General features: G+C 60.3%; 1 protein-coding gene across 1 annotated transcript; it reads left to right on the top strand.

The window, feature by feature from the left end:
* The first annotated feature begins 219 nt into the window (after nt 1–219).
* On the top strand, nt 220–25,585 carry THBS2 (thrombospondin 2). Its single transcript, XM_059401447.1, has 22 exons — nt 220–515; nt 2,991–3,063; nt 4,490–5,046; nt 6,245–6,329; nt 8,859–9,055; nt 10,420–10,560; nt 11,053–11,149; nt 13,050–13,220; nt 13,438–13,614; nt 14,302–14,475; nt 14,883–15,010; nt 15,081–15,233; nt 15,639–15,857; nt 16,598–16,705; nt 17,320–17,479; nt 18,645–18,763; nt 19,361–19,595; nt 20,854–21,081; nt 21,499–21,770; nt 22,421–22,518; nt 23,658–23,797; nt 24,608–25,585. The coding sequence occupies exons 2-22, from the start codon at nt 3,012–3,014 to the stop codon at nt 24,613–24,615; spliced, it is 3,519 nt and encodes a 1,172-aa protein (XP_059257430.1). The 5' UTR covers nt 220–515; nt 2,991–3,011; the 3' UTR covers nt 24,616–25,585.
* The last annotated feature ends 263 nt before the right edge of the window (nt 25,586–25,848 follow it).

The raw sequence follows: 25,848 nt of genomic DNA, 5'->3' as shown, positions 1-25,848 counted from the left end.
GACGGGGACCCGTCTGCTTACACAGCCCTTCTCCGTCTGGCTGATGTGAAGCTTACTTAAAACCCCAGAACTTGCAGACTTTCTCTTAAGCGAAAAGGGGAGTTCCAGCCAATCTTGCTGGTTGTATTTATAGCTTTTTATTTCCTGAGAGAAGACAGGAAAAGCGAGAGCTTGCTTTCCCCTGGCGAGGCTCCTCCTCTGTGGTCCCCAGCTGGAGGGCCGGCCGGGGCGGGGCGGCACCAGCACCCGTGTGCCAGGTGCTCGGAGCGAGTGTGGGATCGGAGGAGGATTAGGTCACTCCTTCGAAGGATGAATTGAACGTGCTTCCTCCCGTGTCGGACTGACAGCACCACCCAGAAGCCCGGAGCGTATAAAGCAGCGGCTGCCTCCGGGCGGCCAGTGCGGCGCCGACCCCGGCTCGTGTGCGGCGAGCGCTGAGTCTCCGGCTCGCCGCAGACCCCGGCCTCGGCCTCAGCGCCCGCCTCCAGCCTCGCCACAGCTGCCTCGCGGGCCACGTAAGAGCTTCACACAATTACTGAAAAATCATTGCATTGTCTTTACTTTTTGGAAATGGCTGTTTTGATTTCTAAGAAGAGAGAAGGGAAAAGCGCCTCCTAGATCGGCAGGGGGAGGTCCCCCCGCGAGCAGGGCTGCGGGGAGCAAGTCCCCGGAGCGTCCTGTCCGCCTCCTTGGAGGGCGTTGGGGCTGACGGTCCTTGCGGCACTCACTCGCGTGCCTGCCTGTGAGTCTGCCGCAGGCCCGTGTTTTCAGCTTCAGAGTAAGCGGCCCCCAGGGTTCGTTGTGGATGTGGGGGCCGTGCGGGAGGTGTTCGAGAAAAGTGCTCCTCAGCAGCGAGAGCACAGGGAGATCCTAGAGTCTGCGATTCTAAACATTACTAACTCAGAAGTGTCTTTGAATGTCACTAATGGGTCACGTACAAGCGCGTGAGGACCCTGGAATCCAGCTGTGATGCCAGCGGGGCCGATCCACACAGGAAAGTCTGCACCGTGGTCCCCGGAGGGGGCTGCTGTGTGGCCGGCGGGGAGGCTGTGGCGGGGGGAGGGGGCTCCTAGGTGATCGTGTCCCTCTGATGGAGGGAACTAGGATTCGCTCAGGAAAGTTATTGCTGCTTGGATTGCTGATGTAAAAGAATTTTAAAAGGTTTTTATGCGTTCTAATTACATTCTGTTGCAGAAAGTCTTTGAAGTCTTTCTTTGGAAAAATGAGAGCCCAAACCCAGTGAGTGTGTGGAAGTCAAGGGCCCGGAGAGGGCAGCGTGCGGCTGTGTCCGTGCTGCGTGTTGTTCGGGCCACGGCGCGCAGTCCGTGCGGCGGCTGTCCCTGCGCTCCTGCTCCTGGCTCGACCTCGTGAGATGAGATGCGACCCCCTCAGTCGTTTGGCCAGAGTCCCGATTCCGGCGACACCCCTTTTTTGGGGACCAGGCAGTTTGGTTTTGTTAGCAACAGAGTACAAACTGCTGACACCCAGGAAGCTGGGCCTCTAGAGCTTGAAAAAAGTGCCTTTTGGGGGGATCATACTTTGCCAGAGCCAGCCATCCACCTTGGTCTGCAGGGGACAGACAGCACACATCTGGTCGAGGGGACACGGGGGCCTTCTGGATGCACTCACTGCCGTTCACACTCGGTGGCAGGGGTCACTCTGGGTTGTCTAGAGTGCTTCCTTGTGACCTCGGTCCTTGGAGAACCCAGATAGCAGGTCCGGGCACAGCCGTCCAGGGCATTCAGCACACGCCCGTGCCTGCCGTGCCCGCCACGCTGCGTGCGCCCTTTACCGGGTGCACTCGCTCAGCTCGTTTCTCACAGTGACCCTGTCTGTGGAAGCTTCAAAGAACTGCTCTTCATTTGACAGGGGGCCTCAGTGGGGTAGGAGGGTGAGCAGGCCGCCCCCGGGGGCACGGCGTTGAGCCTGCCCAGGAGGGCCCGCCGCCTTGCAGTGTGCGGCTGGAAAACAAGCCGGCCCACGGACTTGTTTGTGGAGAGGCTGCGTGCAGTAGAGTCAGACTCGAGAGGGGCCCCGCTCCCGGGGAACCATCCTCCACCCCAGGAACCTCAGCTTCCAGGTCACCAGATCCTTCTGGCGAGGGACGCTGGTTGGCTTTCTGCAGCCCTGAGAAGCTCATGAGCTTTGCTCTCCTCCTGGAGGAGACACTGGGGGCTCAGCGGGAAGCAGCCTGCTGCTGGGAGGGACCTCCGGGCCCCCTGTGCCGGGCAGGATGCTGGCGCGGGAGCACCAAGGCAGGGAGGGCAAGGGTTAAGCGCAGAGCAGGCTGCGGTCCAGCACTCCTGAGTTCTGGCCCAGCGTCTGCTGGCCTGAACCATGCCAGCTGAAAATCCTCAAGGATGGAAAAACAGGCCTGCAAGAAAATAGAACAGCCGAATAAAAGCGATTGCTAAGTGGAATGCTATTTGTGTGTGTGTGTGTGTGTGTGTGATTAGGATACACCAAATTAAATTTACTTCTCCTGCATGGAGTTAATATTTATTTTACTTAAGTTATGGACTTATTTTTTTCTTGACTATTTACTCAAAGAGGTCTTCATAGATGATTTTCTAAATAATGCTGATACTTTCCTAAATTCATGCTTCCTGGGTTTAAGTCTCGGCTACACTTCTCACCAACAACATTGCTCTGGGCAAGCACTTAACTCTTTGGGGCGTTCATTTACCCATCTGTAAAATGGGCATGGTAATAACAGTATTTGCTGCTCAGGTCAGTATGAGGATCAAATAATATGAACATTGAGATGTGATTAGTTCAGTGCTTTGTCAGCACATGCTGGTCCAGTAGAAACCAGCTGCAGTCAGAAGTTCCCCTTCAGAAAAGCCAACTTCTTATCAAGCGTTTACTTTCCACAAATCCACTTGTTTTTGATTCTGATGCACAAACTGTCCATGTGAGTGAAAATCCCAGGCAACATGGAGAGTTGCCGCCGTGTATGCCTGTGTGACCAGGGTCTGCTTCCTCCGTAGGGCTCAGCTGCAGACGGCAGCATGACCTGGACGCTGGTGCTGCTCGCCCTCTGGGTCTCATCTAGCGCTCAAGGTGAGTGCAGACAGTGTCCCTGGTCGTCCGGGGCTGTTGAGTGCCAGCAGCTGATGTGACTGCCATTCCTTAGAACATCTGGAACCTCCTTCTCAATAAATATTTACTTACTTTTGAGTCCACATAATAGGAAATTACTTATTTTTGGAAAATCTAAGTATTAGAGAAAAATACTTTCTCCTTGACGCACAGCATTGGCTGTGCACACTGAGCCTTTTCCCCCCACCTGCTGAATTTGTAACTGGAAGTGGCTGGTGCTTGAGAACTCTCTGCTTCCCACTTTTTCCCCACTTGAAAATGTATCATAAGTATTTCCCCACGTGTGTATTTTCTTACCACATGGTTTTGTGTAGTACGCTGTCGGGAGAGAACCCGGATATTTTTAAGGCCAATCTCCATCGGCATCATAAGTTTATTATCGTGAGTATAAATGACGCTGCCGGAAGTCCTTTTGTTAATAAATCTCTACTCACATTTGTGATTCTATCTTTAGAAAAAGGTCCAAAAGTAAAATTGCTGAGTCAAAGTTTTAAACTACTGTAAGAATTGTTGTCACGTTGCCCAATGGCTGTAGTAAGGGTCGTGGAATTCACAGTCGGATCAGCAACACTGTAAATGTAACGTTTGAACTTGCCACGTACGTAGGAGATGGAAAGCTATGCTTCCCCTAATATTTCTATTCAATTACTTTGAATTATTTAACCCATTTTATTTTGGGACGGTCTGATCACTTTTCTTTCCAGTCATTTGCATGGTGACTTAAAACTATTGACCTGCAGACTGGAGACCCGCCACTGTCTCAGAGCCATACCCAGAGCATTCAGTAAGACTCTCAAAACTACATCTGTGAAATAAATGATACAATGTAACTTGTGTAATCACAGAATATGCTTCTGCAAAGTAAAGAGATACAATGTAACTTGTATAAGTCACACGCTCTCTATAGGAAAGCAACATGTAATGTAATCCTAACAAGACAGAGGCCCTTTCCTTTGCAGGATTGTTTTCCTGGGCAATCACATGGTAGACACAGGGCCACACCTAAGCCTCCGATCCGGGGGGTGGGAGAACAGGAGACAGATTCCAGAAGGTGTGTGGAGCCTGACTTGGGGCAGTGCATCCTCCCCTGAAAAAGTCTGGCTGCGGAGCATGCCAGCTAATCTAGACAAAGTGCTCGGCTTTCCTTCTGGCATGGGCTCCCGCTGTCTTGGGGCCTCGCTTTGGGAAGCAGCCCAGAGACAGAGGATAACGGTTTTACGTGAGAGCTGTCATTAAAGCCCTAGGAGAAAGGGGGGATCCGGGGACACTGAGGCTGCAGTGGCTCCGTCACACGTGACATCACGGTTTGCTCCCTGCCAGTAAAATGCCCTCTGGGCTTGTGCTCGTCCTGTTTGCTGGCAATCACTCTGCTCTGTCCCCACTGCAGCCGGTGCCCAGGACGAGGACATGGCCTTCGACCTTTTCAGCATCAGCAACATCAACCGGAAGACCATTGGGGCCAAGCAGTTCCGGGGCCCGGACCCCAGTGTGCCTGCCTACCGCTTCGTCCGCTTTGACTACATACCACCAGTGAACGCAGATTACCTCAGCAAAATCGCCAAAATCATGAGGCAAAAGGAGGGGTTCTTCCTCACGGCCAGCCTGAAGCAGGACCCCAAGTCCCGGGGCACGCTCCTGGCTCTGGAGGGCCCCGGCGCTTCCCAGAGGCAATTCGAAATCGTCTCCAATGGCCCAGCAGACACGCTGGACCTTACCTACTGGACAGATGGTACCCAGCACGTCATTTCCCTGGAGGACGTGGGCCTGGCTGACTCCCAGTGGAAGAACATCACCGTGCAGGTGACGGGGGAGACCTACAGCTTGTATGTGGGCTGTGACCTGATCGACAGCTTCACGCTGGACGAGCCATTCTATGAGCAGCTGCGGACAGAGAAGAGCCGGATGTACGTGGCCAAGGGCTCTGCGCGAGAAAGTCATTTCCGGGTACGTGTGGCAGGGTCACGGCAGCTGCGTGAGGCGGGTTGAGGGAGCTGGGAGCGGACCAGCAAGGGCCTCTCTTAACCTGATGCCCGTGCTGGCGCAGGTCAGGCCTGGCCTGGGAGACACACGCCACCGTGCGTAGACACACAGAGACATGCACATGCAAATGTCACCTGTGTATATGCACACGCACAGACCTACACACTCACGTGCACAATCACACGCATGCACGCACGCCACTGCACACGTACACATACACACACTCGTGCACACTCCTTTCTCAACCGCAGATAAGCAGAGGTGTGCTTTCTCACCTGTGCAAACGGTCACGGGTTTCCAGACGGAAGACTGATTTGATGACCGAGACATCAGTCCCCTTCCAACGTTCTGGAAATCCCAGGCTCTGCATGTGGAGTCTGCTGCCCGCTCCCCGTTTAGCACTGAGATGCTAGGAGATCTGATTTACAGCCGTGCTTTTTAAGTAAAGGGCTGTGGATTTATGAGGGGCTAGCTGCACGTTCGTCTTAAAATACATTCACGCTGAAGTAGATTTTGGAAGCTCTCTCTGTGTCCACAAGCGTCTAGAACCCGCAGTGGGGTCAGTGCTTTGCTCGCCTCCAGATCTGCCTTCTTGGGAAATCAAGGTGCTATTGAATTCAGTTTTTGGAGAAGGCGAGCATCCTCACCGGTCATTGAACTAAGCCCTGGTGGCCGTCAGGGAGGTTCTGTGGGCCCCGCCAAACAAGCCGCTGACCCCTCACAGGGTGGAAGGCTCTCTCCCCTGAGAGAGTCCACATCTGTGAGTAGAGCACGGGGCTTGTGAGACCATTAGCCAGGCGCCGGCAGCCAGCAGAGTCCCCTGCAAAGGACGTGCAGCCCAGAGTGTCCGACCGGACGTGTTTGGAAGACAGAATCACACACGAGTCTTGGGGCCACCCTCACGGTCTTCCCATGCGATCCCTGGTCTGTGCTGCGCTGAGAGCAGAGCCTCAGTGGTAACGGACACAGGATGACCCACGACAGCAAGCGCCAGCAAGCGGAAGCATGGAGAGAAACGTTCTCGCTTTTCCTTACATGTTTGTACATTATGTATTCATATTCTATGTCTTTTATATATTATGTAAATACCTTATGTGTTTAAAATGTCACCCAGCCCAGTGTCAAACGTTTGATGTCTGTCCGCTGCTCTCTTTCTCTCCAGGGCTTGCTGCAGAACGTCTACTTAGTGTTCGAGAATTCAGCGGAAGACGTCCTGAGCCAGAAGGGCTGTCAGCAAAGTCAGGGAGGTAGGTGTGTTTGAGCACCGCACTCCGCGTCTCCTTTCTTGTCTTGGATGGATTTCTACCATGAGGTGTGTGCATGTCTGTGTGTGCATGCGTGTGAGCGTGTGTGAGTGTGTCTGTGCATGTGCATGTGTGCACATGTGCATGCGTCTATGTGGGGGGCACTCGTGGGGATTTAAGAAAAATATTCTAATAAAGGGATTACTGTCTTTGAGTGAGTTTGCTGGTCAACTTAGACATGTTGACATCTGAAAATTTATAAACTGCCTGAAAGATTAATTTTGAATATATTTTAATAATCTAAAATAATCCATTTTATGTGCCAAAAAGCTGATCCATGCATTTTAACATGAATCCATGCAAACTTTCCAGTCTGTTAGTGGTGAAGACCACCTCTGCAAGCCAGCAGCTCTGGTGGCCGTGGTTAGCGGGGGCTTCTCACGCTCCTCACAGCTGCGGACAAAGCCCGAGGGAAACCTCCACACTGTGGGACCCACTGACATGATCTCACATCGTCTGTTCATGCCTCGTTGCATTTGCCTCCGGCCGTAACCGGACAGCCTGTTCCCGAGCATTTGCTTTATGAAGCTCATTCCGCTGGGGTCCGTAAACTCAGCGTCAGTAAATCTTCAAAGTACCTCTGGGATGGGGTAGAGGCGCTGGGGCTCTGGGTGCATGGTGGACGGAATGACTCCCTGTAGGCTGGCCGCCCGCCCGGTCCCCCTTGTGGCTCCTTCTGTGAGTTCCTCTCACTGAGACCCTTCTTCGCGTCAGACGGTGCCGTCGAGGTGAATACCGATCACTCGCTCACGCTCGGTGGGTGGCGTCTGTAGGGCAGGACGGCGGCTCTGAGACCCGCGCTCCCCCGCGCTGGGGCTGGACCCGGCCTGCGTGGAGCTGGGACCCTCATGTCCGCCCTGCCGGAGCTGGACGTGCCGCTCCGCCCTGCCGCTCGGAGGCTGCGCCTCTACCGTCTGCACCTGCTCCCGGCTGGGCCGTTCGCCTCGGTGCAGGAAGGGAATCCCGAGAGCCATGTTTGGCGGACGGTGAGGGGGGAGAGGCTTGCAGTGCCTGCTCCCGCCACACAGGCTCCCACGATAAGCCCCTCGTGCGTGGTACCTGCTGGGGCTCTGGCCTCATCCCGTGTCTCCAGCCTGGCTAACAGGCCAACTACCGGTCCCTGTGATTTAAGCCACTGCCTTTTTGGGAGGAACGTGCTTTTTCAGAAAAGACTAGGATAGGAAACAGACGTCTGATGCCAACTGCTCAGGAAGGTTCCACAGAGAAAGCAGAGTGGCTCTTGGGGTGTCCTGACATGGGAGCTGTGCCATGTGACGGGAAAGCTGAGCCCCACCTGGGTGTTGAGTTCCTGGAGACCCTGCAGCCTCCACAGCAGAACAAGAGGCTCCCGTCTGGGTCCAGGTCTAACCACAGGCAAGACTGCCGCATGTCTAGTCAGAGGGGGATGGACGCCGTGACTGTGGGGCATCCCGTCCTAGGGAGGTGCTCTGTGGCCTGTCCGAAATCAGGCGGCGGTGGGCCATGGGGTGCATTCCTGGACGCAGTATTGTTTTTAATCTGATACCCGGGAGCACTGGCTGACGTGTTTATGTTTTGGGGTATGTGCCCCTATCCAACCAACAAGCCGGGGGAGCTCCCAAGGTCAGGATCGTGGCAAGGATTTATCACAGCAATAAAATCTCAGCAGTGGGAGGCCCTGCAGGGCGACAGTGTCCATGAGGTGTAACTCAGCAGTGAGATGCTGAGATCACAGGGCAATTTACTCCTGTGACAGTCCTGTGCTGGGGGCCACGGCCGTGTCCAGGCTGGCCCGGCTCCTGCGAGGGAGAGCCCCCTCTCTGGACTGGCCCAAGCCTGTTTCCAGTTTGTGTCCCCACCACGTATGTCCTGTGGTGAGGACCCCAGAGGGTTTGTGTGGCTTCAGGGACAGCGAGGGGGTCCCCTGGTCGAGCGTCTGAGGGGTCTGCCCTTCCCTCCAGGGCATGGTGCGGGGCCCACAGAGAGAGGACGTGAGTGCGAGAGAGGCCTGGTGAGGTCCTGACCAGTAGGAGGACTGTTGCATCTGCCTCGATGCGGAGCAGGCGGCCCCAGTAAAGGGGGTTTGGACTAGAGAAACGGGCTAGTGAGGTTGGGAAGCCGTGGATTTACCCAGAGCACGTGGTCGGAGGCCGGTCCGGCTGGGAATGGAAGAGACAGGCTGTCCCGGGAGATCGTCTCCTCCTGTCGGTCTGAGTCACTCGCGGGCCCGACTCCGCCAGGCGCAGACCGTCTCTGACCGTCTCCAGGCTTCCGCCTTCCGCTGCCACCCTGCTGCTGAGCGCCACGGTCGCGTGGCCGGTGGCCGTCTGTGGTGCTGCTGGCAGCTGTCCCCGAACGGGCAGAGTGCTGTTGGACCAGCAGGGCCGTGACGGATGCCGTGCTGTCACGTGTCGTTCTCGGGTGGACCTTATGCCGATGGCACCCCCTCCCCGTGGTCAGGCCACACTCACCGCCATCCCTGTGCTTCCGCAGCTGAAGCCAACGCCATCAGTGAGACCACAGAGACGCTGCACCTGAGCCCTCAGGTGGCGCCCGAGTACGCGGGCCCCGGCGCGCCCCGGAAGCCGGAGGTGTGCGAGCAATCCTGCGAGGAGCTGGGCACCATGATGGCCGAGCTGGCGGGGCTGCGTGTCGTCGTCAACGAGCTGCACGAGAACCTGCGGAAGGTGGTGGGTGCCGGCCAGCCGCGGCAGGGCCAGGGGGCAGGTGGGGGGCAGGGACCTCGGAATCCCAAAGGTTCTCCGGGGACGTACCCTCTACTGGCTTAGGGGACGGGAAGAGGGTGGCGCCCGTGAGAAGGGAGGGAGCACCGGGGACGGTGCCAAGAGTCTGCCCGTCAGGGGGTGCCCGTGTCCACCCTCTGCCCCATAGGAAAGGGCCTGGGGCTGGGTCTGACTGTGGTCCAGGATGGGTGGGACCAGCTCCGTGTCCACTCCATGGGGAGGCAGAGGCAGTGGGCACGGTGAGGGCAGCTCACGGCAAAGGCTTAGCGCCTTCTGGAACCTTCCAGTGAGTCTGTGGCTCTGGAGCAGGAATGGAAGCAGGAGCGCCAACCGTAGCCCCACTGCCCCCCCGTGTGTGGGGCCACAAGTCAGGGATTGGAGGCAGGAGCGTCTGCTTTGTGGGCCTCTCACCCAGCGAGGGGAGGGGAGGGTCTTCTTGGGAGACGTGGGTGGCCTCGCTTGCTGCCACCGACCCTGCATCCAGGGCTGTCACACAAGCAGAAGGAGACGAAAAGGGCTTTGGGACAAGTTTGCTTAGCTTGGAGTTGGGGACAGGGACATGGATGACCTCCCAGAAACCTCCTGGATAGTGTGTTTCTGTGCGTTTTGGGGCAAGAGTGGACCCATGCCTTTCTTGTGATTCTCTTGGGGACTGTGACCCACGCTCCTACATGGGGGGGAGACACCCACAGCCCGTTGGCCGGAGGAGCACTAGAAACACCTATTGGGGGCGGCCCATGTCATTTTCACATACTTGATTCTGTCTAAAGCCTGCGGTCTTCCCCTCCAGTCTGTAATCCCCGAGACAGCAAGAATTAGGTGTGTCCTTGCCACTGGGTTTCAGACCAGGCCTGTCGCTTCTGCAAGAATGGGTGAATCCACATATTGACTGTCAGTTTTCAGTGGTGCTTGGCCGGCAGGGTCCCTTCTCTGTCCAGCACTGCCGGGCGCTGGGCCCCGAGTCACGGTCACACCCAGGGCTAGAGCCCTCTGGGCAGACATGCCGAACAGTGAGCTGCAGACCATCCGTCAGTGGGGCGTCGGGTGTGAGCGGGACGCTGTGGAGGGCGATGGTGACAGGGCTGCTCTACGATTGCCATGACATGACCCTGCTTGGGGGAGGTTCCGCGCGGCCTGATGCCATCTCACCGAGGGGGCTGTGGCGCCCCACGCAGAGCCTTCCGCAGAGCCGGCGGCTCCAGTCCAGACCACGGGCACTCTCAGGTCACGGAGGTGCTTTCCTTCTCGTCTGTGGGCATGAGTGGGTACGTTGTATTTGTTGACACTGAAACGTTGCCTCAACCTTGCAGTCCAACGACAACCAGTTCCTCTGGGAGCTCATCGGCGGCCCGCCCAAGACGAGGAACATGTCCGCTTGCTGGCAGGACGGCCGGTTCTTTGCAGAGAACGAGACGTGGGTGGTGGACAGTTGCACCAAGTGCACCTGCAAGGTGAGACGTGGGGACGCGTGTCCTCTGAGGGCAGAGAGGCCTGTGTGGGTGGCCGCACTCCTGGCTTCCCTGGTGAGCCACGGAACGTGTGCAGCCACGTCGGGAGACCCAATGTGGGGACCTAAGTGAGGCACCAGCCAGCCCCACTGCTTTGCACAAAAGAGATGAGCTCCAGGGGGTGAAAGACTATTTCACGGGAGGCAGGAGGCAGCTGGGGCAGAGCTGGCCGGCACCCGTAGCTCCGGGCAGCTCCATGGGGCCGGGGGGGCAGGTCACAGACCACATGGTGATCGGTAGGTAACTTGGCCTCTTGCCCTCGGGGAGCGCTCCCCCTTTCCACGAAGGGCGGCCTCGGGGGTCAGCAGCATGCCAAAACCGGGCCCTCCCGCCCCATGCACGGGCACAGCCGCCCCCCAGACCTTGCCATCCAGCCCTCGCACTGATGTTTGCTCGTTTAAATGAGTGTTTCATGGACCCCTTTTTTGTCTGCAGAAATTTAAAACCGTTTGCCACCAAATCACTTGTCCCCCAGCGACCTGCGCCAACCCGTCCTTTGTGGAAGGAGAATGCTGCCCGTCCTGCTTCCGCTGTAAGTGCGCGCGGCGTGTGCCGCCGCCTGCCCACCTGTCTGTGCCTGCTCGCTGCTCTGCCTGCTGACCCGCCGCTGGCCAGGGCCTCACCCCTGTGAGCTGGACGTGGGGGAGGACGCAGGCCGCCTCGCCCCGAAGCGGTTGGCACTCACGGTCGGTCCGCGCTGACCAGGAGTCTGAGTGTCCTTGGAGTTCAGGCTGCCGTCCTGTCACCGGGTGAGGAAGTGGACTCAGTAGCTGCTGTGCAGGGATAGAGCACCCCTGGGAGCTGGGCACTGCAGGTGTCAGGGCAGCGTGTCACCCTGCCGGCGCACCCCACAGGGAAAGGACCACAGGAACAAAGCCCACCGGAGCCTCACCCCTCCCCACTGCTTACAGATGCACCCCCAGGAGCAGACACGGGGTGGGAGGGTGCCCATGGGCTGAGCCCACGTCTGTGGACAGCCCCTGGCCTGCAGCGCTCTGGGGAGCCAGGGTCCAGCGGAGGCTCAGGTCCTCACCCACGTCCTGCTGTGCCGTGTCGCCGGCCCCTCACCTGGGGGTGGTGGCTTTGCGTGGACGCCTTCCCAGGCTTCGCTGCCCCTGTGTCCCAGCCGGGGCAGCCCCGGGCAGCTGTCCCCCTCTCCTGCTGCTGAGCTCCGCCACATCTGTCCTTCTGGGAGCCATGTGGGCCCCTCTCTCCTTCCCTGTGTGAGCGTGCCGGCCACTCCGGGAGCGTCCGGGTTCCCGGAATGTTTGTTCTCTCACGGTTGCTCATCCTACCCTGCCTGGTCTGGGGCCTTGAGGCGGAGGTCACAGGCTGGGGACGCCCTGTAGGCTTTGCCCCCAGGGCCGCCCCTTCTCACGTGCCCTCTGGATGCAGCTGGAGAACGGCAGGGCAGTGAGGTCAGGCTCTGACACTCTGATTTGGGGCAAAATATAATTTTTCTGGGGCTCAATTCATTGTCTGTAAAATACGGGAGAGTTATGCCGCCTACTCAGGGTTAGTTTTTTTTTAAGATTTTATATTTTTTAAGATTTTATATTTTTTTTTTATCTGAGAGAGAGAGACAGTGAGAGAGAGCATGAGAGGGAGAAGGTCAGAGGCAGAAGCAGACTCCCCGTGGAGCCGGGAGCGCCATGTGGGGCTCGATCCCGGGACTCCGGGATCGTGACCTGAGCTGAAGGCCGTCGCTCAACCCACTGAGCCACCCAGGCTCCCAGGGGTTAGTTTTATGATTGAAATGGACAGTGTCGAGGCAGACGGCGTGTGCGAGAGCCTGATGCGCCTTCTGAGTTGATACGCACCGTGCCTGGCGCGAGGCGGATGATGAAAACACGATCCCGAGACCTTTTTCTCATCTGGTTTCCTGCGTTCTGGAATGTTAACCCCTTGCAGGGCGTGCACCCCGAGGACGATGCGGGAACCAGTGCGTTTCCTGCTCCCCGACAGGCCTCTTGCAGGAAGTCACTTACAGAAAGTCATCACTCAGAGGATTTTTTTTGCAGGAAATTACCTTTTTATTTAACTTGTGGTGATTTAAATTGTCTGGGACTAAATTTGGTGACTTGTAATCAACCAAAATTGAAATATTTCATTACCAAGTGTCACTCAGCAACGGAGGTTAAAAAGGAAGCATGTTAAGTCTTAGTACGTCCCATAAAGCCCCGTGTGGACCTGATTTCAGACTCTTTCCTGTGAACCATCTTCAGAAATCCGTAGACCCCTTCCCCGACGCTGGTGGGGAGCGTGGCTCGGCGCGCAGACGGTAGACCCCAGGGCCTCCGCTGTGCTCCGCGGCGCACCCCACGCACCTGCCTTCCCCAGCACGCGGCTTCCGCCTCGCAGGCCCTTTGCGGGCCAGTCTGTCCCGTGGCCACCCTGGGCGAAGCTTAACAGGCCCTGTGCTTCCCACCCAGCGCTGGACGGCGAGGAAGGCTGGTCCCCCTGGGCAGAGTGGACGGAGTGCTCTGCCACCTGTGGCTCAGGGACCCAGCAGAGAGGGCGGTCCTGTGACGTCACCAGCAACACCTGCCTGGGGCCGTCCATCCAGACGCGGGCGTGCAGCCTGGGCAAGTGTGACCATCGCAGTGAGTATCCAGGCCTCTGGGTCTCAGGGCTGAGGTGGGCATCGCTCTCCTGTGGGTGGGGGGGTCGGTGGGGTTGGGCGGGGCTTTGGGGACCCCTTAGGCTTGTCTGGGGGCTCCTTCGGGGGAGGGTCCTTCCCCGGCCACTTCTCTCCACTCCTGCATGTGAGCAAACGTGGGGCTGCGGCCGCCCTGACATGCGTGTCCTTGTCTGTGCCAGTCCGGCAGCACGGGGGCTGGAGCCACTGGTCGCCTTGGTCGTCCTGCTCAGTGACCTGTGGCAGCGGCAACATCACGCGAATCCGTCTCTGCAACTCGCCCGTCCCCCAGATGGGGGGCAAGAACTGCAAAGGCAGCGGCCGGGAGACCAAGGGCTGCCAGGGCGTCCCGTGTCCGAGTAGGTGGGGCGACGGCTGGGTGGGAGCGGGTGCTCGCGGACGGTGGGGCGCGGGGGTCTGGGGCCAGGCCCGTTCCTGCCGGCGGCCGTGGGACCGGGCCCGAGCCATCGAGGCACCACCAGACCTCGCTGGCTGCGTGCTGGAAGCGGGCCTCCGGGTGACTCCGGATGGCCTGCGAGCCCTGACCTCACCAGAGCCAGCCCAGAGAGACGACAGCTCACCCACGATCAGGAAAACATCAGCTTGTACCGTGGGCACTGTCGCTGCGCGTCCTTCACCGGGGTCCACGTGCAGGGCCCAGACCGGTGGGTCTCAGGGGACGGCTGGCTCTGCAGCTGGACCGGCAACCCAGGGTGCAGGAGCCCTCTCCGAAGCCCCGGTCACGCCCTGCGGGACAGCGGCGAAACGGAGAGTGTGGGGAGCTTCCCCTCACTGCCGAGCTGTCCGTCGGAACGGATGCGAGCTCTGCCATGCCGGGGCCCTGGGCCAGCGGCCAGCTTCTCCTCACGGCATCCGTGTGATTTTCCAGAGGTGAAAACCACACCCGCCGACATCCCCGGTCTGCTTCACCCCGACTCAGTGCCGTGAGCACGCACTCTTCCCAGTGTTCCAGCCCCACACGGGGACCCTGCTCTGTCTGGCTTAGGTCGCCTTCCCCACCAACCCTCTGTGCTCTCTGCCTGCAGTCGACGGCCGGTGGAGCCCGTGGTCGCCGTGGTCAGCCTGCACCGTCACCTGTGCCGGCGGGATCCGGGAGCGGACGCGCGTCTGCAACAGCCCCGAGCCGCAGCACGGGGGCAAGGACTGCGCGGGGGACGTGAGGGAGCATCAGATGTGCAACAGGAGGAGCTGCCCCATAGGTGGGTGTCGGGGGCGGCTCCGGACGCGGAGGATGTAGGACCGAGCGCAGAACAGCAGAAAAATAGGGAAGAAAGCTCAGCTCTGTGCACTCGACCGTAACTGCTCTGATCGCCGAGCTTGTCTGTGTTTGCACATAGACACGGAGATGCGCGCTGTGAGGGAAACGTTTTGTGCTACGACAGCCGTCCAGGCTCCCTGCAGCCCCTGTACTTCACAACCCGAGGATCTATTCTTGAGGTGGCGACTCCGCCAGAAGCCCTGTCCCCCGGAGTAACTCAGTTTCCCTGCAGCGAGCCCCTCCTGATGCAGGCAGCGCCTGCGTCCTTCTGCGAGGGGCTGGGGCGCGGTCCTGTGCTGACCCCGCTCCGCGTCCTGTGCTGACCCTGCTCTGCTTCCTCCCACGCAGACGGCTGCTTGTCCAACCCCTGCTTCCCGGGAGCCCAGTGCAACAGCTTCCCTGATGGCTCCTGGTCCTGTGGCTCCTGCCCTGTGGGCTTCCTGGGCAACGGCACGCACTGTGAGGACCTGGACGAGGTGGGTCCCTGCCCCGGGGGAGGGGAACTCACGGGGACCGGGCCGGGGCTCACATCAGCATGCCCCGCAGTGCGCTGTGGTCACCGACGTCTGCTTCACCACGAGCAAAGCCCACCGCTGCGTCAACACCAACCCCGGCTTCCACTGCCTGCCGTGCCCCCCTCGCTACAAAGGGACCCAGCCCTTCGGCGTTGGCCTGGAGGCAGCCAGGACTGAGAAGCAGGTGAGGACCCCGACCCTTTGCCCTGGGGAGAGGCTGGAAACCCATCGGGGAGAACCTGGGTATTGGGCAGAGGGGGCGTGAAGAAGAGCAGGGGTGGCCTCCCTAGGGCGGGCAGAGGGCTATGGGAGTGGGAGCCTGTCCACCAGCCCCCCTGGACCACCCTGGTGGGTGCAGAGCACAGCTTTCCTGCAGGAACCCAAACGGACCGGCTCAGACATCATGCCAGCGCCGCTCGGAAGCCGCTGGAAAAGCCTCCAGAGCGAGCATTGCCCCGAGGGTCTGCACGCCTTCCCGGCACCTGCTGAGGGTCCCCGCTGCCCTGCGCTGGTCCCCGAGCACCCACCTCACACCCTGCTTGGGAGGGGTGAGGTCCATGTGTCCGAGCCATGTGGCCCTTCCCCACAGGTGTGTGAGCCCGAGAACCCGTGCAAGGACAAGACTCACTCCTGCCACCGGCACGCGGAGTGCATCTACCTGGGGCACTTCAGCGACCCCATGTACAAGTGTGAGTGCCAGACGGGCTACGCGGGCGACGGGCTCATCTGCGGGGAGGACTCGGACCTGGACGGCTGGCCCAACAAGAACCTGGTCTGCGCCACCAACGCCACGTACCACTGCATCCGGGTGAGCACCGGGCACGGCCCCAAAGGTGCCCAGCCACAGGCTCCTGGGCTTCCTACCTGTCCAGGAACCCCCATTCGGGGTGGTTGCGGCTGTTCGGACGTGACTCATGGGTCCACACGATCGGGGGCTCTGGGGTTGTGGCGGCGTCCTCTGCTCGCTCCCCACGGCTCCCTGTGCCAGAGAAGGCTCATGTTTCACCGCATCTGTGGGACGGGGGGCCTGGGCGTGACGGTCCTGGGATCTTCGCCGGCTCCAGCCGCGGCCCCGGGGGTCTGGTCTGTTTGGAGGCTGGGACTCCTGTGGGGACACAGACGGGGACACAGAATTGAAACGCAGCTCAGGTGTGAATTATGACATCGCTGGAGTGAAACAAAATGAGTTTTCTAAGGACGCCAGTTGCCCACTTGTGTGAAGAGCTGACGGGGACGTGATTTGGACTCTGTGATGGGAGCTGGCATCACGGGGAGGAGGCGGACGCGGCGGGCTCAGCCCTTCTCCAGGCTCTCAGGGTGGCGGCTCTCCCCCTCTCGGGTTTTTGCTCTCTGGTGCTGTTTCATGGGGGTCCCGGGTGAGGGATGTGAGCCTCCCTGTGTGGCCACGCTGGCCACAGGATGTCGTCTCCAGTACAGCCTTGCCGGGCCGATGACAGCTCCCAATCTCCGGGCGACCAGCTCTGTGCCCACAGCCTCACTCCCCCGCCCCCGCATGTGTTCTCACTCGTGTGCGTTCTCTGCTTGCAGGACAACTGCCCGCTGCTGCCCAATTCCGGCCAGGAAGACTTCGACAAGGACGGCACCGGGGATGCCTGTGATGATGACGACGACAATGACGGCGTGGACGATGAGAAGGTGAGGCCGGTGGGTGGCTCTGGACCTCGGAGTCGGGTAGCCAGGGAGGGGAGCCTCGGGCCCAGGCCCCCGGACACGTCTGTGAGCTGCATTCCCGCACACGCAACCCGGCACTGGCCGGGCACGGGCCGCAGGTGCTCTGCTGGGAGGCCAGCGGGAGTTGGACCTCTCGGTGGCTCAGAGGCCTGCCCGCCCTCCTGGGGGAGCCGGCGATGAGCGCGGCCATTCCCCGGCGAGTGACGGGCCGTCCCCGCAGCCGGGACGCTTCCTGTGGAAACTGTTGCAGGACGCGAGTGAGTCTGCGTGCACACGGGCGCACAGCGCTTGTGGAACAGACCCCCGCGGCTCCTCATGGCTCCGCCACATCCGCCTCCCACCGACCCATGGACCCTTCACCACCCGCCTGCTCACTTGCGCGACGGGGATGCGTGGGTTCTCACCACGAGCCACACTGTGTGTCATCGTTGTCGCAGGACAATGTCGGATGCATCGGTGGCCACCCAGTGACTTGGTGGCAGTGACGTGTTGGCTGGGGCTGACTGCGCCGTCCGCGAGGGCCGCTGCCCCTCCGGCTCCCGCGCGGGGTCCCAACTCCTGCCCTTGCCCTTCCGTAGGACAACTGCCAGCTCCTCTTCAACCCCCGCCAGTTTGACTACGACAAGGACGAGGTTGGGGACCGCTGTGACAACTGTCCGTACGTGCACAACCCCGCGCAGATCGACACGGACGACAACGGAGAGGGGGACGCGTGCTCCGTGGACATTGATGGGGATGGTCAGTCCTGCTCCTTGACGTGGACACGAGTTCCCGAGTTACTGTCCCCCCACGGGTGTGGCGTAAGCCGGCCGCTCCGTGTGCTGGCACCGGATGAATCGTGATGAACCGTTCTGGCGGCAGCTCAGCCTCACCCAACCCGTCCCTCCTGGGGTCAGTGGGGGTCGCCAGCCTCAGGACCTCCCTCCTAGAACCGCAGACACGGTGACTTCCTTCTCGTGACCCAGGCCCCAGCCCTGCACCCTGTGTCCTTCCCACTCATCCCCATCAGAGCGCAGTCCCGTCTCCCAACAGATTGTGCCTCTGAGACGTGTCGGACGGCAGCGCCGGCCCCCTCTCCCTGTCTCGGGGTATCCCTCCCTGGCCCTTGTTTCTAACAAGTGATGAGCTGGCCGTGGGGAAGCTGCCGGGGGTCCCCCAGGCGTCAGGCACTCCAGCACCTCCCGCTGGCACTCCACCCGAGAGGCTGGGGCCCCGGCAGGCAGCCGTGCCGACGTCTGCAGGCTGCGGCCAGCGGGTGCCTCTGCCCTGGCCATGGCCGGACCCGCCAGCCCTTCCTGGGGGTGCGTTCTCGCTGCCCTCCGCATCCTGCCCCCTCGGGCCCGCGTGGTCCCGGCCGGAGTGCCTCGGTCTGTCCTGTGTGTCCCGCTGACTCAGCGGCTGTGCTCTCCAGGGTTTTGCCAGCAGCGGACAGGGTTGTGTGACCCAGTGTTCTGTCATGTCCCCGTGGCTCCGGTGCTGACGGGACTCAGCACTCGGCACCGTGGGCGGGGGTCTTACGATGAGGTATCGCGGGGAATCGCTGGCCTCGGCCTCTATCGCCTTTGCTCCGCGGAGCAAATGGTGACGGGGCGGGAGCGTGCCCCAGGTCAAGGCCTAGGGGACGGGAGCGAGGGAGACGGTCCGCACGGTGAACTCAGCTCGCCGTGAGAACACAGCTTCTTGTCGTGCCGCGTTGCCCGGAAACCTCCGCGAGCGGCTCTGGTTCAAACTAGGGGGATCTGGACTTTGACAGGAAACCTGACATGTTTTCCCACGAATGCAGTTATGGCTCCACTTCACCATGATCTTAGATCCTCGTGGTTAAATGGACGTTTGGCTCTGAGTTGCTCAATGCAGTAGGAAAAGCTCGGTGCTCTTTTGTCTTTCCCTGGATTGCCCACAGACGTCTTCAACGAGCGGGACAACTGTCCGTACGTGTACAACACTGACCAGAGAGACACGGACGGGGACGGCGTGGGCGACCACTGCGACAACTGCCCGCTGGTGCACAACCCGGACCAGGTAGCTGATCTCGTGGTCCATCCACTGGGTCTGCGGGCAGCGCGGGTCGGGGGTCTGTCCCTTGTGGACAGTCATGTGCTTGTGGCTGTCCGGCTGCTGTGAGAGCAAGCGGCGGCACCGGCGTTTCAGTGGTTGGACTGAAGCCGTCACTGACCCGAGCGTTCACTGCCGTATCTCGGTGGCCACAGGCCAGATGCCCGGCGTTCTCCGCCCTTCCCGGCGGAGCCGTGCCTCCCTCCACTCATCTTCCTTTCCCAGAAGCAAGCAGGGAATCCGCTTCTCCTCCAGATCTGCCCTTGGAAGACGCAGTGAACAGAACGCGTCGTGGTCGGGCGTGGGCTAGCCTGTCGCAGACGTTGTCCAAGAGGCACTTGGTTCTGTGGCGTTAATTCTTTCCAGTCCTCTTCCCGTGACGTGAGCCTGTGGAGAGCTGTCGTGGCGGTGCAGTGTCCTGGCGCTGCCCCCGGTGCGGACAGCCCCCCCGGGGACACAGCCGCGCGCGCATGAGGCGGCCCAACCCCAAGGTCCACGGGACCCCCAGCCTGGCGCCCCACGTGCTGGGCAGACACTCAGCGTGGGTCTTGCTCTGTCCCCCAGACCGATGTGGACAACGACCTCGTGGGAGACCAGTGTGACAACAATGAGGACATTGACGAGGACGGCCACCAGAACAATCAGGACAACTGCCCCTACATCTCCAACGCCAACCAGGCCGACCACGACCACGACGGCCAGGGCGACGCCTGTGACTCAGACGATGACAATGACGGGGTCCCCGACGACAGGGACAATTGCCGGCTGGTGTCCAACCCGGACCAGGAGGACTCAGACGGTAGGCGCCTCAGCAGGGAGCCCCGGGGGCCACGTCCGTGGAGGAAGTGGGGTGCTGTGCTCTCCCCCGGGAGAGCCCGCCGGGCCAGGCCAGGCTCCATGTGCCCCGTGCCTCGGGGCGGCTCTGCGTCACAGCTGTCGGTGGTCTCTGCAGAGAGGCCCCGCGACAGGCAGGACGAGGCGGGGGTCTGGGTCACGCCGTGTCGCCTCCTGACGGTGAGGGCTGCGGTTTGCCATGGACAAAGCAACAGACAACGGAGGCTGTGAAATATCAGGAAAAGGGGCAGGTTTTCTGGGCAGCTAAGCCCACCCAGGGAGCTGCAGGGGGACCTGGGACCCCGGGAAGGTCTCCAGCAGACAGTGATGTGCACGCTGTGCCCGGGGCTTCTGGGGGAGCGTGAGAAAGTGGTGGCAGGTGTGGGAGGCGCTGCTTGGCCTTCCAGAGCGGAGGTGGGGCGGAGGGCGTCTGAGCCACGGAGCAACAGGTGCACAGGGACTCGGGGCCTGGGGCCGGCTCCGGGGGTCCCCTCCGTACCCCTGAGCCATGTGCCTGATTCCTGCGGGACACGAAGACCTGTCTGGACCCACGGCGCTCGCTCAGGCCACCCCGTGGTCATGTAGGGGAGGAGCCGGCTCGCAGGAGGGCTCAGGGCTTCCCCGTGTCCTCACGTGAGTGTGCTCGCCTGCGCCCGTCGGCGGGCCACGCACCGCTGGTTTCCAGAACGTGACGGGAAGTTAGCTGCACGCGGTACCTTTTTCTCTTTCCGAAGCAATTGACACTCACGCGCGCTAGTGTAGGAAGCGGCCGTTGTCCTGGGGGCGGTTGTGCTCACCGCAGACTAGCCATTGCGGGAGCCATGGGTCCCCCATGAGCAGCCGGTGGTCTGGGCCCGCCGCACACCCCCACCCCTTCCACCACCTCGCTGGACACGTTGAAAGAAACTTCCAGAAAAAATAAGGTCGTACGTCCCCAGGGATAGTCATTTGTAGAGTCAGAACTCTGCTTCCGATGGGAAGATTAGGGGCAGGACGATGAAGAAAGGTCGTGACGGAAGTTCTATTGGACCGCAAGCCGCGGTGGTCCAGTGACACCCCCAGAGCCCGCAGCCCAGGGCTGCGCGGGGACCCTCGAGGGCTGGCCGGGGCTGCCGCACACGGTCACCGCTCCACGGCGCGTCTCCTCGAGCTGTGAGGACGCGCCAGGGAGGCGGGCGGCAAACCCTCTCCCCCGTTTCTCCTCCTGCTTGTGCCGGCGGCAGGCGACGGGCGTGGGGACGCTTGCAGGGATGACTTCGACAACGACAGCGTCCCCGACATCGACGACGTGTGCCCCGAAAACAGCGCCATCAGCGAGACAGACTTCAGGAACTTCCAGATGGTGCATCTGGACCCCAAGGGCACCACTCAGATCGACCCCAACTGGGTCATTCGCCACCAAGGGAAGGAGCTGGTGCAGACGGCCAATTCGGACCCCGGCATCGCTGTCGGTGAGCCTCGCGCATGGTCCTTCCTGGCTCCTGGGGACGAGGTGCCCACGGAGCAGGCAGGAGGCTTGCGGGGTGGGGGGGCGGTTAGGGCGGTCTCGCGGGAGTCCCCACCCTTCCATGTCGGCCTAAATGGTCTTGCCAAGGGCCTGGGGAGTCACATGTTTGCAATCTCACATCCAGGATGCCATTTTATGCTATGGATTTGGTCTGTGAAGTGCTACATGACACAGCACGGCTCCGCCAGCATCTAGGACGTGGGATCTGAACACGTTAAATGCCCCCGCGTCCGAAGCGGCCGAGGCACGGAGCCACAGTGGACCTCGTCCTGTGCGCATCCGCGGGTCCCAGGCCAACCTGGCATCTCCCCACAGGCTGTTTCCGACCCAGTCCTGTGACTGAATGTTTCCTTGGCACCAGGTTTTGATGAGTTTGGGTCTGTCGACTTCAGCGGCACGTTTTACGTCAACACCGACCGGGACGATGACTACGCCGGCTTCGTCTTCGGCTACCAGTCCAGCAGCCGCTTCTATGTGGTGATGTGGAAGCAGGTCACGCAGACCTACTGGGAGGACCAGCCCACCCGCGCCTACGGCTACTCCGGCGTGTCCCTCAAGGTGGTGAACTCCACCACGGGGACCGGCGAGCACCTGCGCAACGCTCTGTGGCACACCGGCAACACCCAGGGTCAGGTGAGGGCACAGGCCACGCCAGGCCAGGGTCAGGTGAGGGCACCGGGCCACGCCAGGCCAGGGTCAGGTGAGGGCACCGGGCCACACCGAGCACTGGCCCCTCAACATGGCCTGCGGCTGCCGCGTTCTCTACGGAGCAGGCTCTGCCCCGTCCAGAGTCGCCTGGCCACGGGGCGTCATCCGCTCGGACTCACCAGTCCGAGCTACACCAGTCCTAACGCTTTCCTGCGCAGACCCTCCCTGCCTGAAGAGGCCAGGCCTGGCGCTCTGAGAAACGTAGCTGATGCTCCTCTTGTAGATTAAGTCTGTCATTTCTACCTTCTTCTAGAGAGAGGGAGAACCCGGTGTTCAGTTGAGGTTTTAGCCCCAGGCCTCGTGTTGAGGCAGAGGATGGAGGACCCGAATCCCCGGCTGGCTCTGGCCCAAGCGCCGGCGCTCGGAGCCCGGGACCGCATGGCTTCCCATCAGGGGATCCTGTCCAGGCTGGAGATTTATGCAATGAAACCCCTCAGACGGCAACGTGGCTACCCGAAGACTGGGGTGGGGGGGGATTCGCTTGCCCAGTAACGTCTTTATTTCGCCTTCGGTGCCGTGGGACCGCGGTCAGGACTCGGGTGCCCGCTAGACTCGGGACCGGTGTGTTTTCCCAGGTGCGTACGTTGTGGCACGACCCCAAGAACATCGGCTGGAAAGACTACACCGCGTACAGGTGGCATCTGACCCACAGACCCAAGACAGGCTACATGAGGTGAGTGGGACTCGGGACCAGCCCGTCCCCAGGGGACGCCCCTCCGCGAGGAGGTCTGCCTTTGTCCCGGGCACATCACAGGCCTTCCTCCCCCGCCCCTCCCGGCACACCAGTTACGGGGAAACGCCGAGTGACGGAAGCGGAGAGCGTTAAACTTGCCACGTTCATGGAACTCAGAGGAAGAGAAATGACTTTCCTCCTAATGAACATTCTGGGCAGGGACAGAGAGTATCCATCGTTATGATGTTTTAAGGATTTTATTTATTCGTCAGAGACAGAGAGAGCGAGCGAGCAGGGGGAGAGGCAGAGAGAGAAGCAGGCTCCTTGCAGAGCAGGGAGCCCGATGCGGGACTCGATCGCAGGGCCCGGCATCATGACCTGAGCTGAAGGGAGACAATGATTGAGCCACTGAGGCGTACCAGAAAGTGCAAATTAGCTGCTTCTTTGCAAATGTACCTTCGGTCTCCTTCAGAGAACAGCCTGGTGTTTCCGTCTGACACTGTGGACGGCCGCATTTAAAGCCATCACGGAACCCTCACACGGATCAGGCTGAGAGGATTTTGCTCTTTTGGCGTGACAGTGGTTGTGAGTGGTTTGGATTAAAACAAATATGGATGATTTAAATCAGGTGTTTGTTTTCTCCCGAAGTTAAACTTGGCTAGAAAGTGCAGGACTGGGCTGGGTTCTTCCCAAGGGCTGGGAGCAGGAGTCTGCGGTAGGAGTGAGCGGCCCGGGGCAGGGGCAGCCCAGGCTGGCTGTCTGGCCGCGGTGCTCGCTCGCCCGCGGGCCGCCTTCCCGTCAGGGAGGCCTCCACGCACGCCGTCCTGCTCCGGGCGTTCAGAGATAGCCCCGTCCTTGCCGCCACGAGGGCCAGCCTAGCGGTGGGGACAGCGGGCACGTGGCGTCCGTGCCAGGGCAGGCTGTGGTGCCCCGTCAGTGCGGCCTAGAAACCGTCCCCCCGCCGTGGCGGCTGTCTGGCTCCAGCCATGGGGACCGAGAGGCCCCGCTGAGGCCGAGGGGCCAGCTATGGGGGACGGCGGGTCTTGGAGCCGTGACCTGTTGCTGCTGGGGGCTGGCGAGCACGGAGCTGACCCCGACCCGCCGGCGCTCACCCCCGCATCCTTTCTCTCTGTTTGCAGAGTCTTAGTGCATGAAGGGAAGCAGGTCATGGCGGACTCAGGACCCATCTACGACCAAACCTATGCCGGCGGGCGGCTGGGTCTCTTTGTCTTCTCTCAAGAAATGGTCTATTTTTCGGACCTCAGATACGAGTGCAGAGGTGGGTGAGAACCTCGCCGCGCGGCGGCTCGCAGCGCAGGGACCGGGGCAGGGACACGCACCTCAGCGGTCCTGTCGTACAAGCAGCGCGCTGGGCCGCGAGCGCCGGCTCTGTTCCGGCAGCCCGGTTGGTTTTCCTTCAGTGTCTGTTCTGAATCGAATGCTAATTCCTTCGGCGGAAGCAACACGTCCCAACCCACCGGCTCTGCCTGTTCATCGTCGTCTGTCCTCTGCACATGCTCTGGACCACTAAGGCTGTTTTAGGCTGCGACCTTGCTATGGAGGGGCGAGGCGGGAAGGAAGGGGGGAATAGGGAGGGGCAGGGAAGCGGGGAGGCCTGGACGGGAGGGGGAGGAGCGGCGGGAAGGCGGTTCCGGCAGTTCCGAGTCTAGGAATAGATTTGAATCACAATACGGCAGACCTGGAAGGCTGCCCGTCCGTCTGTCCGTGCGACCTGCACCTTCATGAGCACATGAAACATTCCCTCCTGCTGATGAGGTCAGGGAGGCTCCAAGGTAGCTTTCAACCACCCCACGCTGGAGATCCACATGAAGCGGGAAAGGGAGCCCGAGGGCGGCGCTTCTGGTGTTGTGGTGTCTGTTCCGCTCTCCCTCGGTCGGGCCGTCTCTCCAGACGTGACGTGTCCGCCCTCCCTCCCACACACACATCGGAGCATCCGTCCGTCCATCCGTCCGTATTGTGGATTTTTTAAAACGTACGATGATACTCAGGTTCCAGGTAGAACCAAATAAAAGGAAACCAAGCCCGCGGTCCGGCTGTCCTAATTCCACTTACGGCTGTTTGCTTGTAGACGTGTGAGCGGAGCCTGCCGCACCTCCAGAGACGTACTGTAGACGCTGCGCCCTAGACCCCCAGCGTGCGGCTGCTTCCAGCTTCTCTCTCTTCAGCAGCAGCTCCTGTCCTCGACCTTGACACTGAGGGTCATGCACCGTCATGGACCCCGAGCCCGCGTGCCTTCGGAGGATCCGTGTTGAAGGTGAACGGGCATCCCACTCCAGGAACACAGCGTGGGGACACGCGAGACATTGTGCAGTGACCATGAGCATGGCATTACATCGTTTTTTCCTTGTTTGTTTAAAAAGAATGACGTTTACATATAAAATGTAATTACCTATTGTATTTATGTGTATATGGAGTTGAAGGGAATATTGTGCTCAAGCCACTATCATAAATTAAGCAGGAGAAACATTGCTATGTGACTTTCAGTGTTTGCCATGTCCGTTCCAGTAGCAGGCAGCCCCATCCGGTCGACCCCAGAGACGGGTCCGCCGGAGTACGGCGAGCCGTGGGGGCAGAGAGGTCGGGAGACCCGCCACACGCTGGGGAGCCAGCTGTCTAATCGGCACGTTAGCAGTAAGGAGAATGAATGAATGCCCTTCCCCCACACCCCTGCCCACAGCAGAAGCCCCTGTCCGTGGCAGAGAGGGGCAGGTGTACCCGAGAGGGGACATCCGGGAAAGCAGCACGAGCACGGGTCCCAGTGGGGGTCCGGCAGAGCCTCCCACCCGACGGGCTTGAGCGACCTCCTGGCCGGCTGTCCCCTGACTCTGCTCTCTTGTTGCTGGGATTCCTGCTCAGCCCCCTTGCCCGTCTCCACTGCTGGAGGACTGACCAGCAGACGGACGCCTCCGCCAGGACACCTCTGCCGTTCAGTCCCGTTCTAGGCTTTGAAACCGGCCAAAGCGGATTACCGAATCTGGCAACACTTTCCACTAAGGTTCCCGTTAACAGATGTTTCCTTAATATTTATTAAAAGACTGTTGGTGCAGCTTCATTTGCCAATAACTTATTTTAAATATATCACGTGACACATGTTGCATGATTTCTGGGAATAAGGGTGTAGCACATCTAGGATAATATAAAAATCCAGTTACCACAAATGCCTCCCTATCAAGATACAAGCTTTACCCGATCACAGTATTATGGTGCCGTGATAAAGCTTAACACGGGAGAGAACACGTCACTGCTCGTGGGGAGTTTATAGCGGAGCCTAAATGACGCTGCGGCCGGCGGCCGTGATTCCGTCTTTGT

This window comes from Mustela nigripes, chromosome 5 (genome assembly GCF_022355385.1).
Source record: "Mustela nigripes isolate SB6536 chromosome 5, MUSNIG.SB6536, whole genome shotgun sequence".
Classification (NCBI taxonomy): domain Eukaryota; kingdom Metazoa; phylum Chordata; class Mammalia; order Carnivora; family Mustelidae; genus Mustela; species Mustela nigripes.
This window is presented reverse-complemented; position numbering and strand designations above follow the sequence as displayed.

Bases quoted from the DNA above. Each gene is read 5' to 3' on its own strand.
- THBS2 (XM_059401447.1), top strand. From the start codon at position 3,012: ATGACCTGGACGCTGGTGCTGCTCGCCCTCTGGGTCTCATCTAGCGCT. The intron at 13,615-14,301 runs GTAGGTGGGGCG...CTCTGCCTGCAG, and splicing joins CCAGGGCGTCCCGTGTCCGA to TCGACGGCCGGTGGAGCCCG. The intron at 22,519-23,657 runs GTGAGTGGGACT...CTCTGTTTGCAG, and splicing joins CCCAAGACAGGCTACATGAG to AGTCTTAGTGCATGAAGGGA.